The sequence below is a fragment of the Musa acuminata genome, chromosome BXJ3-6 (genome assembly GCF_036884655.1).
Source record: "Musa acuminata AAA Group cultivar baxijiao chromosome BXJ3-6, Cavendish_Baxijiao_AAA, whole genome shotgun sequence".
Classification (NCBI taxonomy): Eukaryota; Viridiplantae; Streptophyta; class Magnoliopsida; order Zingiberales; family Musaceae; genus Musa; species Musa acuminata.
In genome coordinates, this window is record NC_088354.1 from 40586263 (window position 1) to 40601535 (window position 15273).

General features: G+C 40.5%; 3 protein-coding genes and 1 long non-coding RNA gene across 4 annotated transcripts; 3 read left to right on the top strand and 1 right to left on the bottom strand.

The window, feature by feature from the left end:
• The first annotated feature begins 2273 nt into the window (after positions 1-2273).
• On the top strand, positions 2274-3148 carry LOC135640333 (ethylene-responsive transcription factor LEP-like). The gene has a single exon (XM_065154657.1). It carries the CDS (start codon positions 2290-2292, stop codon positions 2725-2727), a length of 438 nt encoding a protein of 145 aa, XP_065010729.1. The 5' UTR covers positions 2274-2289; the 3' UTR covers positions 2728-3148.
• A 388-nt stretch (positions 3149-3536) lies between these two features.
• Positions 3537-4400, top strand: LOC135641482 (protein MIZU-KUSSEI 1-like). Its single transcript, XM_065156843.1, has one exon. The coding sequence runs from the start codon at positions 3537-3539 to the stop codon at positions 4398-4400; it is 864 nt and encodes a 287-aa protein (XP_065012915.1).
• Positions 4401-6543: 2143 nt separating this feature from the next.
• Positions 6544-7796, top strand: LOC135641522 (stress enhanced protein 2, chloroplastic-like). Its single transcript, XM_065156915.1, has 2 exons — positions 6544-6894; positions 7164-7796. Exons 1-2 carry the CDS (start codon positions 6598-6600, stop codon positions 7431-7433), a joined length of 567 nt encoding a protein of 188 aa, XP_065012987.1. The 5' UTR covers positions 6544-6597; the 3' UTR covers positions 7434-7796.
• A 346-nt stretch (positions 7797-8142) lies between these two features.
• On the bottom strand, positions 8143-10150 carry LOC135641523 (uncharacterized). The gene is made up of 2 exons (XR_010497741.1): positions 9245-10150; positions 8143-9067 (listed from the first exon to the last, which is right to left on the bottom strand). It is a non-coding gene; the product is annotated as an uncharacterized LOC135641523 (long non-coding RNA).
• Positions 10151-15273: the final 5123 nt, after the last annotated feature.

Below are 15273 nucleotides of genomic sequence, written 5' to 3' on the forward strand. Positions count from 1 at the left end.
GGCTTAGTAAAGAATAGGAAGGGGGAAAGATGAAAGATAAATAATAATTTAATTTTTATTTTTAATTTATTTGTACATACAAAGATAGAATTTAATATTTATTTCTTATGATTCAAACACATAAATAAAATTTAAATTATTGTTTTCTAAAAATTATATCACTCATTAAGAAATAAATCAATTAATAATTTAATTGGTTGATAAGATTCCTAATTTATCCACATGATTAAGAAAATTAATTTTAATCATTTCCTTAGTCATACTATACAAATAAGGATGTTAATAATTTAAATAAAGTAACACATTATTTATGATAATTTGATTTATGTTAAGGAAAAAATTGATTTAAAAAAGTGATTAATTGTAACAAAATAGGACAAAAACTAGTCCAAATTGGATTTTTCTTTTTTGTGTGTACCAATGACTTATATTTAGCATCAAGATCCTTTTGAGTAAGAACTCTCTCTCTCTCTCTCTCTCTCTCTCTCTATATATATATATATATATATATATATATCATAATTATTGGATTTATATTATTTTTGAAAACACTATAAATGTTTTTTGATGATTTTATTTTCATATATTATATATTAATAGGTTGTCTTTGGTGTGCTTGAATATAATTTAATTTAACTTTTGTTTAATTTTAAGATAAGTTGACATATTTCTACTGTTCTAGGTTTTTATAGATCAAAGTGTCTGATAAGAATGTATGGAAATAAGACAGTAACAAATTAAATTGATAAAGGGAAAGTTGAGATTGCGAAGTATGATGTATTAATTTAATTTGTCTAATAGATATGATGACAGTGTTGTGGTTGAGAAGTATTTTCAGAGTCACCAGAGGATTCAAATAAAAAGGCTAAGTAAATTAGGATTAGATTTTGTAAATATTATATATATATATATATATATATATATATATATAATTGTTGATGGAAACAATATGAAAGAAAATACTTTGGGTATCTCTGAATTTTTTTTGATGGAATCAAGAGAGGATGAGAAAAAATATATGAATTTTTTTTCAAAAAAATTATGGGATAGAGTATATGAGGGGGGGTTTGAGTTGAGGTTAACTTAATATCCTTATAGTTTTATATGGTAAAGAATTTAGATATAGAAAACGATATCGAATCACATGAATCATAATTAACTTTCTGATATATATTTCTTAATTGCTAAGTTTTGAGACGACAAATTAAGGAATCGGAATAGGAAAGTGAAACAAATTCAATGAACTTCTTTTTGTGCGTGCGTTTTTAATGAATTAAGGAATAAAAATCGTAGTTGCGACAATCTCAACTTGTCTATTCATCGGAGACACAACGCGTGGATCTGTCTGTCAAAGTTCTCTCTTTATCTTTTCGAGATGCTGGAAGACATGAACCGTGGCCAACAGGTGCTTTTGGTGCTTGATCGAGGGAACATGCAAATTATAGCTGGTGACATTATTGTCGTGATCGTCCCATACTTGATCACCTCAATACGTCAAATATTTAGGTCAACAATAGTAAAGAATCAACAATCAACTCGATCAAGCCTCAGTTCAACTAATCTGATCCGAGGATTAATAATATCTTTAAAAGATTCCTTATAAGATAAACAAAATAAAATGATAAGAGCATAACTGATATATTGAGATGATAGGAGAGTATTTTCGATAAAAATTGGAAGTATTAAGGATATCTTAGTAAGTAAACTCGAGGGTCCAATTTGTTGTTATTTGGATTCCATGAGCCATTCCGTTCCGGATGTTATAACTGTAAATGAAGCCAATTATACCCACCGATGGATGTAGGAAGCTGAGAGAACGCGTTGCATGGAACTCAAGTAACTAATGAACACAGCACGTCGGTGTGTTTCACGTTCGATAACATGCTTCGGATTTGCATTTGGCTCGGGAGGAGGAGGATGAAGGCGGCAAGTACGTTTGCGTCATGGTAAGTAGTGATTTGCGGAAAATGCCCGTCGTGATCTTATCATGTCGAGGAAAACAAGGGAAAAAGAGGAGCACACAGGCAACCATTAGAGAAGCAAATTCCAACATCCCTTTCATTTCTTAATTCCATGGTGGTCTGTGCCTCTTACCTGCCCAACTCAGTGCACGCTTAAAGAAAACACTACTTTTATCTCCTAAATAAAAGCATGGCTTTCTCCAACTCATAGCTTATGTGTTGCCAGCAGTCCGTCTCCTTCCTTGCACTTGTATATAAAGATAGAGCAACGCTTACCATTATCTCATCTATCTCTGAGTCAACAGCCTGAGGCTCAACTAAGAAAGACATGGAGGACTTCCCCCAGGCTATCCTACACCGTAGTAGAAGGCGACGAACGCGGGCGTCGAGCGAGTACCTTGGAGTCCGTCGCAGACCGTGGGGGCGCTACGCCGCTGAGATCCGGAACCCTTACACCAAGGAGAGGCATTGGCTCGGCACCTTCGACACTGCAGAGGAAGCTGCACTCGCCTACGACCTCTCCTCTATTTCCTTCTGTGGGCCAGCAAGAGCTCGGACGAACTTCCGCTACCCTTTCCTGCCCACTCCATCGCCGCCACCTCCGCCACCGCCACCGCCACCGCCTCCATCGCCCTTGTCCGAGGAGACGAATGTGTGCTACTTCGAGGTGGATTCCACGGGCGATGATGACTCCATGACCATTGCTGCCATCCTGCAGAGTTTTCGACAGTCTACGTCCCTCTCTTCCTCCTCTCTTCTCTTCTGAGATCGGATATGGCCGCCATAATTGGAATAAGATAGTTATGAGGAAGTAGAAACTGAGGTGAGTCAATGGTCAGTGAGATGACCAGAGGAACAACTTAGTTACTATTATTACTGGAAGTTTGCCAATATCATCATTGATCCCTTACCATGGGTCAAAAAGATGTTCTTGGATGATAGGTTTCTTAATGTCAAAGCACGTATTTTGTGATTTCATGATCTTGATGATGTTGGAAGATCATAAAGGCTAATTGAACTATTGGGATTGGATGCGAGATGACCGATTTCATATCTTCTGTGGGTGGAGATATTAACACAAGGGTTTTCCACGAGCTGTGTGGAATTCTCTCCATTTCTTACGACGACTGCATTCCATATGAGTAGTTGAGAAGGATCGAGTCAAAAAGGATTTGTTGTGCAGTTGGATTTTCTGTTTCCTTTTTTTCTATCTTTTGTGTGGTTTGTTCTTTGGACGATGGATCCACAACGGAATCCAGGCATCCGACGGTTTGGATCTTATGTAAATGAATACTTTTCTTATCTTTCCGTCATCGACGTCCCCGCCGAGTTCCCTCGTGTGATTAGAGAAAGAAAAGGGAGGTGGGTCCCGGTGGCATCTCGGAGCAGGATGCGGGTACACAAATGGGTAACGAAGAGCTTTGGGTCCGAAAAACAGCGAGCGGAAGACAAATAGTACAAAAAAACTAACGCCCCGTGCCGGTCGCGAAATAATAACGGACCCCAAACCGTAGCTCATCCTCTCATCTATCACCCCCTTCAACCCCTAAGTGGCCCCCAGGCCGCCTCCCCTCAATGGCCGCTTCCTCCACCGCCACCGCCACCGCCACCGCAATCGTGTTGGAGCCTGGTGAGAGCGCAACCTCCACCCATACCGAGCATTGGCAACCCATGCTCCACTTGCCCTCCTCCCAGCTCTCCCTCGTCCCACCCTCAGCCCACCACCTCCGGCGCAGGCGCCGACGTCCGGCTCGCGTCCTCCGCCTCTTCCACTCCTTCTGCCGCACCCTCCCCATCTTCACCCCCAAGTGCAAGCTTCCCGATCCCTGCCGCATCGCCACCTCCTCCCCCAAAGTCATGCCCACCATCGCCTGCACCCCTGCCACCTCCCTCATCGGCCCCGACCACCGAGGCCGCCGCCACCACGACCTCATCACCGGCACCATCTTCGGCTACCGTAACGGCCGCGTGTCCTTCTCCCTCCAGGAGAACCCCCGGTGCCTGCCCTCCCTCGTCATCGAGCTGGCCATGCACACGCATGCTCTTCTACGTGAGATGAGCGCCGGCATGGTACGCATTGCCCTCGAGTGCGAGAAGAGGCCAGTGGAGCACAACAAGGAAAGCAACTCGCAGTTATCGTCGAATCTCATGGACGAGCCACTCTGGGCCATGTTCTGCAACGGGAAGAAGAGCGGGTACTGCGTACGGCGAGAGGCCTCGGAGGAGGACCTGGCGGTGATGGAAACGCTGCGGCCGGTGTCCATGGGGGCCGGCGTGCTACCGGGAAGGTCCGAGGAGGAGGGTCCCGATGGGGAGATAGCGTACGTCAGGGCCGGGTTCGAGCACGTCGTCGGGTCGACAGACTCCGAAACGCTGTACATGATGAGCCCCGACGATTATAACGGTCCCGATCTCACCATCTTCTTCGTTAGATTGTGAACGGGCTCAGGTCACATATGTTGTCTACTGTTATATATTTGTATATTTACGTGTGTGCATAATATATACAAGGCGAGCGGATTTGTTAGAGCTATGTCTTTTAATTTATATTAGTCTCCTTCATTCCTTATCTTTGTAGTCCATAGTCGTCTTTGGTTTTATAATTTCATCTTTCTTCTAATCCAACTATCTATGGTCTCATGAAAGGCATCCAAATACAGGTTGTTAGATTGACTTGATAAGATCATGAAATATGGTGCATCAAAAATGAAAAGACATAAAAAAATACACTCTTTTGAACTTTGTACATGTTGGATTACATGTACAGAAAATTGGCTCGCGATCGATACAACTTAAGTTTTTGAACTACATTGATATTTAGTTTTCATGTATCATAGATTGATGAGATTAGTTCCGATTCATGATTAATAAAACAGTTTCCACCACCTCATCCCACTCTTCATGTCTCACTTGGCCATGGAAAGCATTTCCGAAAAGTTGGTACAGCTCCGCTTTTGGTCGTTCTTGACAGAACATGACTTTTGTCGGGAAGCTGCTGTCAGCAGACAAGATCTTTCGGTGGCCGGCCTCAGAGTAAGGGCTCTGAGATGGGCCTCCATGCTGCATGCTAGAATAGTAACCCATGCACGTGGCCTCCACCTGAATCCAATACCTGTTGCCCTAAAAATCATACTATATAAATTCAACCTGGGAGCAACATCATCAGAACGCTTCTTCTTCTTCTTCTTCCTTCTATCGCAGACTACACGCAGATTCCACGATGGACAATTGCAACTACATGGTCGAAGACATCAAAGGTGGAAGCCACGGCAACTCTCAGGGAGAAGGTAGGCAGAGAGAGAGAGAGAGAGAGAGAGAGTGAGAGACCATTCATGTTCTAAAGGTTCAAGAGAATCCTTTTCAGGTTGTGAGGACGAAGAGAAGCTGAAGTTTTTATACCTCTTCAGGTAAATGTACATATATCAGTCATAGCCCATTGACATTTTCTCCATTAAAGAGTGATCATTCTTTGGCTTCAGGTCAGGAAGACTCGAGTAACACCAGCGAGGGGGTCAAGTTACCTTGCGAAGGCACCTCCTCCCCCTCCTCCGCAAATCTACTAGAGGAGTATATGGAAAATGGGTCATGTTGTAAGCAGCTTCTTTACCTTTTTTGTGTCTCCTGTAAGCTTCTTCGCTAGAATGTCTCCGGTGTGCAACGTTGGCGACGTCTATCCTTCTTTTTACAGGGGGAACAGACTCTCTAGATATACTACTTGTGAAATGCTTTACTGTATATATCTGACATTAATAGTTAGCAACTAAGCAGCAAGAAGTCTCTCCTTTCAAGTAATCTATATGTCGAAGACATAAGAATCAAGCAGTAATGATTTAATATGATACGAAAATGTAAAAAGAAATCCCTTAACAAAATGAACCAATTAGACTCAGAAATATATTATAAATAATAAAAAATGTTACTGCTCACGTTAGAATTGACCCATTTAAATTTTGTATGCATTTATGACAAATCATGGACTTTTGGTCTCCAGAGTTTAATTTTCTTTGAATACTTGACTGGTTGCTGGATTTAAAGGCCATTGAAAAACAGAGCCAGGTTGCGTCTCCGGCGTTCTCTCTTTGCTTGGAACAGCTCGTTCCCGTTGCCATCTCTCAAAGCACGTCGAAGATTCCAGACGCAAATATGTCCAATGATCTTGGCCTTTCGATTCCAATCGGACGGCAGATGGGACGCCTTCGGCGAAAGGAACTGTTGCGCTAGGTAGAATGGCCACGACACCGGAATTGTCACCTTTTCTTCGAATGTCTCGAGCGAAGTAAACGTGGGCTCCTGCAAAACCGCGAACGCGACAAGTGAAGGAATCAGCGATCTGATCACCGCTTCGGGTGCTGATCGCGTCCGTCTGGTTTGGGTTAACATGAACCAGGCATGTGACGAACCTAACCATAATTTTGGAGTTTAGCGTGAGATTTGATTCGATAGAGTTGATTGGATTGAGCCTAAACTAAACCAAATCAAACTCGAATCAAATCATACTGCGCGAGGAGTAAGCTCACCGATGAATGCTTGCATCTCAGAAACGTCAAAACAATACCACGATAAAGAATTAGGGTCGCCAAAAGGAGCGGAATCTGAAGAGCCATCCCTCATCCCTTTCCAACTTCTTCCTCCGGATATGGCCATCGCTGGGGCCGCGAGGGCGATCGTATGCGACCTGGGCCAGCAGAGGAAGGATTCTCCGCTGCCACCGCCGGTGCTGAGGGTCCGTCTGGCGGAGCCATCGGCGGAGAGCGGAAAAATCCTGCTCCAGCCCCGGCTCTGCACGCTGAGATCGTACGGGACGCGTGAAGGCGGAGTGATGAAGAGAACGTCGGTGGGGGACGCGTCGTCCTTCTTCGCGTCCCTCGCCGACTATATCGAGAGCTCGCGCAAGAGCTACCACTTCGAGATCGTCTCCGGTCGCCTCGCCATGGTTACTCCTCAAACCTAGAATTTCCCTTTTTTATGCGAATATCTTTTATTTGAAATACCCGAATATCTTTCAATTATGAGTTTGCGTATACTACACTTTGGATCCATGCTTCGAAACCGTTGTAAACTTGGGAATCCCACAGTTGTTGAGAGCGGAGTCGATTGCGTCATAGTCCACTGAACGGCAAACGTAACACCTGTTCCCTTGATTATGTTGTGGTGGACACTGCGGCCTCCGGCTGAGCTGTTCTTTGTGGACTTTCCTGCTAGGTTGCGTTTGCGGCTGCAGTCTCCGTGGAGGTGGTAACGGGCAACTCCATCTTCAAGAAGCTGGACTTGCAGCAGATAGCCGAGGCCGCGGGGGTGTGCGTGGCGGTCGTGGCTTGTGCCGCCACCTTCGCTTGGTTCTCGAGTGCTCGGACCAGGATCGGTCAGATGATCACCCTGGGATGCAACAGCTTCGTCGACGCTCTCATCGACAACATCGTGGAAGCCCTGTTCTACGACAGCGAGCTGAGTGACTGGTCCGATGAGATATAGCTGTGTTAGTAGTGATTACAGATACGTACGTAAAAAGTACGTGATACCGGGGCAGTAAATAGCAAATTGCTCTGTTATGCACGCAGAAAGTCTGCAAGAGTTTGTAGCAAAGAGGATGCCACCATGGGGAAGTGGCGATACTGGGAGTATTAGCGTAGCAGATTACCACCGCGGAATTCTGGTGGTATTTGTAGCGAATCTTGTATAAAAATAGAAGAACGTCTAATAGCACAGATTAACAATATTGTACTTTCTTGAGCTTTGTGAGGAATCCTCTGCTATTGCCATTGGGAGACACGCTTAGCTCCTAGTGGAAATTGTATTCTCGTGATATTGAAGATCTTAAGAGTATGTTTATATGGATACAGGTTTGAAATGAATATTGGGTGAAACTGCAGTGCAATCGGATCAGAAAATGAAGTAAACTAGAAAGAAAGAAAGAAATGAGAGAAATTATGATTGCAAGAATATACGGTTCTTTGTTCTTTTTCCCCATCTCTCTGACATCTCATATGGATAGATGCTCTCCAGCTTCACGTCCTTGACAGGGATTGCTTTTGGCCTTTCTAATTTTATTTTCTTAAGAATTGGGAAATCCTTTTACCTTCAGAAACAAAATTATTGTGAACAAAGTCGCCATAGGTCAATGGAAGCAATCAACGTTTCAGAACATATGTAGTCTATATTTTACTTGATTATAGAAAGAGGATGAAAAGTCAAAGGAAAAGTTGATTCCCACCCGATCCTTCTTTGTTTACAAGATCAAAGTTCTTATGCTACAAGATCAATGGATTCCTTCAAAGTCGTCGATCCTTCTTTGTAAACCTTCATAAGGTTTGCATGGGATCATCGTTCCACAGTTCCAGTGAAAAGAGATACAGCCTCTAATCGAAGCTACCTGTCTTTTCTCTCTCCTGGATATCTCTTTGAGCTTTGTGTTTGGAGGAAGAAGGATCAGCTCTTTACTGAAATGTCGTTGATATTATCAACAGCCTTGAGATTGCTCGAGAAGACTTTAATGGGGAGCCAGCGTAAATTGAACGGTTTGGGGTGCAGGTGATCGAAGATGATCGCAACTATAGGCTACTCCACTCAAGATTCAGACCATCATCAGCACAGCCGAGAATATGTGGATCAAAGATGAGAACCTGAAACGGGACGTGAAGGAATTGCTGATGCAACTCAAGGACACCGCTTATGATGCCGATGACTTACTGCACGAGTTCCGGTACCAAATTCTGCGATGGTCCCGAGTCCCGACTACCAGCATACAGAGCTGGAGCTTATTGGTAGAAAGATCGTCGGCAAGTTGAAGGGCTGTCCACTTGCAGCAAAACCCCTCGGAATCTTTGTTGTCATCAGTCGTGAACGAAGACAAACAAGCTTTTGCCTGTGCTGCGGCTGAGCTATCAGTGCCTTGACAAGTGTTCAGCTTTTTGATCCGTGTTTCCCAAAGATTTCTTTCTCTTTTTATAGACATGGGGCGATCCAGATCTGGACGGCAGAAGGCTTCATGAGATTGCTGTCCCATTTGCGGCTGATACAAAGGCTCTTCCATCTGCGGCTGTCAATGTCGCACTTCTCTAAGTTTGCAGATTCTCGATACACAGATCCAAATCTTAAAACATCTTGATCTGACAAAAGAACGACAAGCACGAAATCAGTAGCTATTTTATCGGGCATCGGCTTCTGTGTTGTCTGTTTAATTCACATCGTTATCTTATCTCCTCTACCCAACAAGCGACTTGTGGGATTAGTCTACACGGTTCTTTCATTTTTATACTCGAACGAGATTAGTGATGAAAGGTTACCTCATCTCTTCGTCGCTCAGTAGCAGAATGAATTTGGTAGCGGAACTCGTCCAGCAAATCGCAAGCATCATAAGCGACGTCCTTGAATTGCATCAGAAATTACTCCAGGCTCCCTTTCATCTTCTCATCTTTGATCCACATATTTCCGGCTGTGCTGATGATGAGCTTCGTCTCGACAAAAAAGAAGTCCTTAGCGGGCGTAGATCAGATCCAACTCGTTGCTGTTCCCCATAGGACTGCATAATCGCAGGCCTTCTCAACCAGGCTCCCAACATCTCGACCACATCTCAGCGAAGGACTTATCCTTTCTCCAGCACAGAGGGGAAAGAGATCTCAATAAGAAGAGGCTTGCAGAGGCAAAAACTTCATCGCCACAGATCGCGGTAGGTAGCTTCAATTATTGGAGACTGGCCCTCTATTATTAGCTGTATCGTGCCAGTCTCCACATGCAAGACCTGTGCACACCGAAAATTCACAGACTTTTGGCACCCAGTGGAAATGATCTTTCTTGTTGCCAGTAGGGATTCTTGTGGGTTAATTAGCCTCGATCAATGGAGGACCGGAGAAGAAACAACAGCAAGTGACTCAGATGTAGGAAGGAGATTGTATCTTGTCTCCTATGGTAGATCATCCCTCTTCTCTCCTTTAGCGGATCATCATCCAATGCAAAGGCCTCTACAAGTACTTGAAGGTCCAAATCATCTCCTAGTCTTAATGGTCTGTGATAGAATAGAGAACGAAGAGTAAAGGAAAAAAAAATACTTCAATTAGTGTCATATGGTGTCTATTTATACATGATGAAAGAGAGGATTTTTTTCAATTGAGCAACGAGATTTTCTCGTGCAGTTGGAGAAATCTCTCTGTTATCATGCCCCCGCAAGATTGAGCTCCTGTCAAGGATGCCGATCTTGGACCAATACAACAAAAATAATTTGTGGGTTAGAGGCTTCGTGAGTGAACCTGTTAATTGATCAATCGTATGTACATGAGAGACACGAAGTTAATGTTTAACAACTTGATCTTGCACGAAGTAAAAGTCAATGACAATATATTTCATTAGACAAAGAGTTACTAAATTATATTAATATTACATTGACAATCTAATATATTTTTTATTTATTGATCTCATTGATATTTTTGGTTATCCCTTCCAATAGAATTAGATACATTTAAAGAAGGCAAACTGTCCAAAAGAGTGTTTACAACATCTCTTTTGTCCATCTGGTATGGAACCTGATAAAGAAATAAGAATTCTTACGAACGGATCCAAATCAAAATTAGACTTACAGTATTGAGCTTACGAATAGCAATTAGGAGAATGAACTGATGGAAGCAGTGCCGAGTCTACAGTGGCCATAATGTGCACATCATATCCGACTTTGACTTTGTTAACAGATGAAAGCGGCTGTCATCACTGCAGATAGCAATCGCAACAAAGAAGTCACGCGTGTTGGTCTTTGTGATTGAATTGCGACAGCAAAGGGCTGTTTTATCGTGATAGTTATCACTTACGGAAGGAGTGGACTATCTAAAAAACCTAAAGCTGCTTTGATCCATCCCATATGGCAAAATGTAGCTGCCTTTAAAGCTTAATTTTGTTTTTTTTGCATTGACAAATAATTAAAACTTTCTTTTTATGAACATAAAATCCTTAATCAGGATTAAACCTTCGCACTGAGTCTCTTCTTGCAGCTAATCCCTGCCACGCTATAGAAGCTAACTTGCAGTGACTCCTCATACGTCTTCAGAAATCTCCTATTCTGACACGCTTGTGCCGATGATCACAGACAGACCGACGGAGAATTAATGACCACAGTGACAACCACAATCACAGTGGTTGGAGGTTGGATTCATAAAGATGGGGGTTCTTTTCCTTTGTTTCGACAGAAAGGACAATGTGTGATCATCTCGTAATGTTAACTGCGTCCGATTCCAGTCCACTGGTAATACTGGAGTTGGCATACCACACAACGCCCCAAATCTCTATTCCACAAGTCGTGACATTTCGTGGTGGCTCAAAGGCCACTCCACGAGGATCCTTTAAAAACGTCCAGGATATTCATGTGCTTGTTGAATAAGACGGCGAAGACTGAAACAGCACCGGAAGAAGATGCGAGGCACGTTACAGGGAAGGGGTAGAACCGTAAAATAGCTGAAATAGTTGGATTGGGCGTCACACGGCTTTCGCACGGTGTTATTACCGTGTCGGCATCGGCTGCGACCCACCACCAACATGACCGTCGCCGACCCCGTTGGGCGCCGCCCGGGCCCGTTGCTGACCTGGCTCCCGCCTTCGTCATTACGTATGACTTCTACGCGCCATCTGAGGGTGGCATCTTTTTCTATGTTAGATTTGATCTCTTAATTTGTGCTTCGAGCCTCAGCCATGCTATCAAAAGTAGCATTCTCTTGTTCTTCCGCCTCTATAAAAGGTGTTGCTACCTCTTAATATCCATGTTCTGAAATATAAAGTTATCAGACAAGAAAAGAGAGGAGGAGGAGGAGGAGGAGATGGGGAACTGTATCGACTTGCAGAAGCCAGTCACTTGGGTTGACGATGATGACTACTGGGGAGCCTTTGAGCACAAGGGCTCCGGATGTCGAGCAAAGCAGCAGGACGAAGCCAAGCTTTTCTTGGCACCCGCCGCGAAGGAGGAGGGAGAAGCCGGTTCTACTGAGATCAAGATCAAGATCAAGATCAGCAAGAAGCGACTGGAGGCGCTGCTACGACGTGCCCAAGGCCAAGAACCGCCGCTTCAACAGCTTCTTGCCGATCTCATGAGCATGGGCGAGTCTTGGGAGCGCCATGATCGAGAAACGCACTGGAGGCCGAGTCTACAAAGCATACCGGAGGCACCCGAGTGAAATATTAGAGATGAACATGGTCTTGATGATGGTGCAGACTTGTGTTGCATGTACGTGTATAGTAAATCTAGATGAGATGCCATGCTTTCATCCCCAATTCACCGTTTTGGAGTAGTGTGTAGGCTGTAAGTTAGATGATGCACAAAAATAAAGAGGAGAAAGGGGCATGTCTGCTTTTATATATGTTTTGATTCTCTTTGCCTCGATCTCTCGTAGTATCAAACTAAAGAAAGATCAAAAAGCATGCTTCGGAATTTGTCATTCAGTCTAATTTTCTGGTGACACTGCACAGTTTCACCATCCGGAAGAGTTGTTGGATGAAGCCAACTCCATGCTTTCTTGAAGGCTAAACTATTACTCTCGGGTTTCCTACTTTGCTGCTACGAAAATAGAGCTTTTGATTTGGAAATACAAAATCCAAGCAGGGATATATATGACTTGGATTTCTTGTTTCTTTAAACTTTAGGAGGAGATAGATAGATAAATAGATAGTACTTTTAAACATGTTAATGCTGTGTGGAACCATCCCTACGAAGTTGACTTTAGAATGTTGGAACTTTACCTACATGGAAAGGAATGAGTTAATAAGCAGATAATATATATTGTAGTATTATAACTAATAAATCGACATTATAATTAATTCATTGAAAGGGATTTGGAAAGAATTAAAAATAAATTAAATCAAATCCTTTGTTAATTCATTGAGAAAGGTTTTGAAGGAAAAAAGAAAATAAATCCTTCGATTGAGATTCATTATGGTCCCACGTACAGAGATTTGTAGCCATTTGTCCAAAATTAAAAGCCAATGAAGTTATGCCACCCACACGCCAAACATTAGAAATATTAATTAAAAAATGATGATCTCGGATGGCTTATGACAAATCTAAATAGAACTATATTTTCGCGAGTAATAAAAAATATTAATCTTTGTATTGGTTATTATTGGAAGGATATGTATATATGGTCATTTTCACATGTATAGGAAGAGAAATGTTGGAATGTTTTGATATATATATAAGCATTTTTGTGTGTATAGGAAAAGAAATGAGATGGTCAATTGATTGACCAAATACGTTAAATACTCATATGATCATCTATTTTTTAAAGGGTGGAATGGCTCTCTCAATTAGACTTTTTTATATACTTTGATGTTAGAAGTATCTTTTATAATAGCTTGATATAGCTAATCGAATTAAATTTTTCGAAGAAAAAAATATGTATTTATTCTTTTATTTCTATTTAGGCAATTTTGAACCTTACATGATATATAAAAAAAAAAACACAAACTCAAAACATGGAATATAAATAAAATTACGCTGCCATTGTTATATTATTACTTTTGGCAATGTGATACCCAACAAATTGTCCTAAGAAGCGGTACCAGAGGAGAGAGAATGATGAATGAGGAGGAGAGTACATTAGAAATGAACATTATGCCTTCAATGCATACTTTAAATATAAATAAACATTTAATACTTTTTAATTGTATTTGACCTGAATGTTATATTGAAAATACTAAAATATTGATGCTATATTAGGATAATATTGACAATTAAGCATTAGCAAGATATTAATATAAATTTTTAAGATTATAATATTGTCAAAATTATAAGATTGTCAAGATAACTTTATCTAAAATTATAAGCTTGTCAAAATAATTTAGCGAGAAATCAATATGATTTATATTTTTATAAAATAAAAGTTTATTTATTTATTTATAAAAATTATCTTATATTTATTTATTGTATATTTGGGCCATACAAATTTTTTTTATAAGATTACATACATTTATTTATTTACCTATTAATTTAAATAATATATATATATATATATTCACTTTTGAATAAATATTAAGAATATTAGAAGGGTACACTTATCAAAATATTATTGGACATTTAAAATATAATTTTACCAAATAAAACTTACATCATTATAGATTTAAAATATAATTTTCATTATTGTTTATCGAGCACTTAAAACATTTCACAATTGTTCATTCATACAAATCTTTTTCTTCATATGCACATTAAAAATATAATTGCATATTTTAAAAAACAACTTTAGGCACCACAGGTTGATTTGACTATTTTATTTTTCTCGGTGAATGCTTGGATGCATCAATGAGTTGAGAACTTTCTATACATAAGATATTTAATGACCCAGTCACAGGATTATAATCAAAGAGTCAAACGGAAGGGAAGAAGGAAAGCCAAAATGGAACAACAGAGAATAGGTGTGGAAGGGTTGAGCTTCGTTTAGGCATTCTAATCGTAGAATAATTGATGGTTTTTCTCAAGGAATACGTCAGAAGATTTCACCTTCCCAGCCTAGGATCGATTTGATTATGCGTTACAGATGCTGCTGGGGATTCTTCTTGTCTTCTGATTAAAAGAAAGCTTCAGAAATGAACAATCTGGATGTCTGTCAAACCCAATATTTAAGACGATGATATATTTATTATTTGTTTATGTTTGATGTCGTCTATCTTCTGACCTCATCTTGAGCAAGCTGTGAAGCATGTTTGATCCGAAGAAGAAAACGTATAAGACTCTCAATAGAAGAGCTCGTAAAGAAATGTCTAATGATTTCAGTGGACGACTACTATGGTTGGTTGTGAAACACCCATCTAGTTTTGTCATAAAGCCTCTATGAAAGGTTTCATGCTACTGCGTCATCGCTGAATAAAATACGGTAGAAGCCGTAGACGCTATAACTTGGACATGTCACATCATTATAAATGGGGCCCCAAAGCAATATGCCATGTACCGAGACAAGATATCCTTGGATTATTAGGCACACGGCTACTATTGCTACATAAATATCAATTGATTTCAAAGATCATCCTTCACATCCCTGATTTAAAAATTTATTTTATTATTTATAATTTAAAGAATATTTTTTAATCTTTGCATTTAAAATTTTATTTTATAATATTAAATATTTTTAATATCTTCTTCACCCAAACCTCTCATATATATATATATATATATATATATATATATATATATATATATATATATATATATATATATATATATATATATATATTACAAAATAGTATATTATTTTAAAAATAAAATATATCAACAATATAAACTTTCGAAAAATCATAAAATGAAGTTTTCAATATTCGTAAAACATATACAAATCTCAATATAATAATT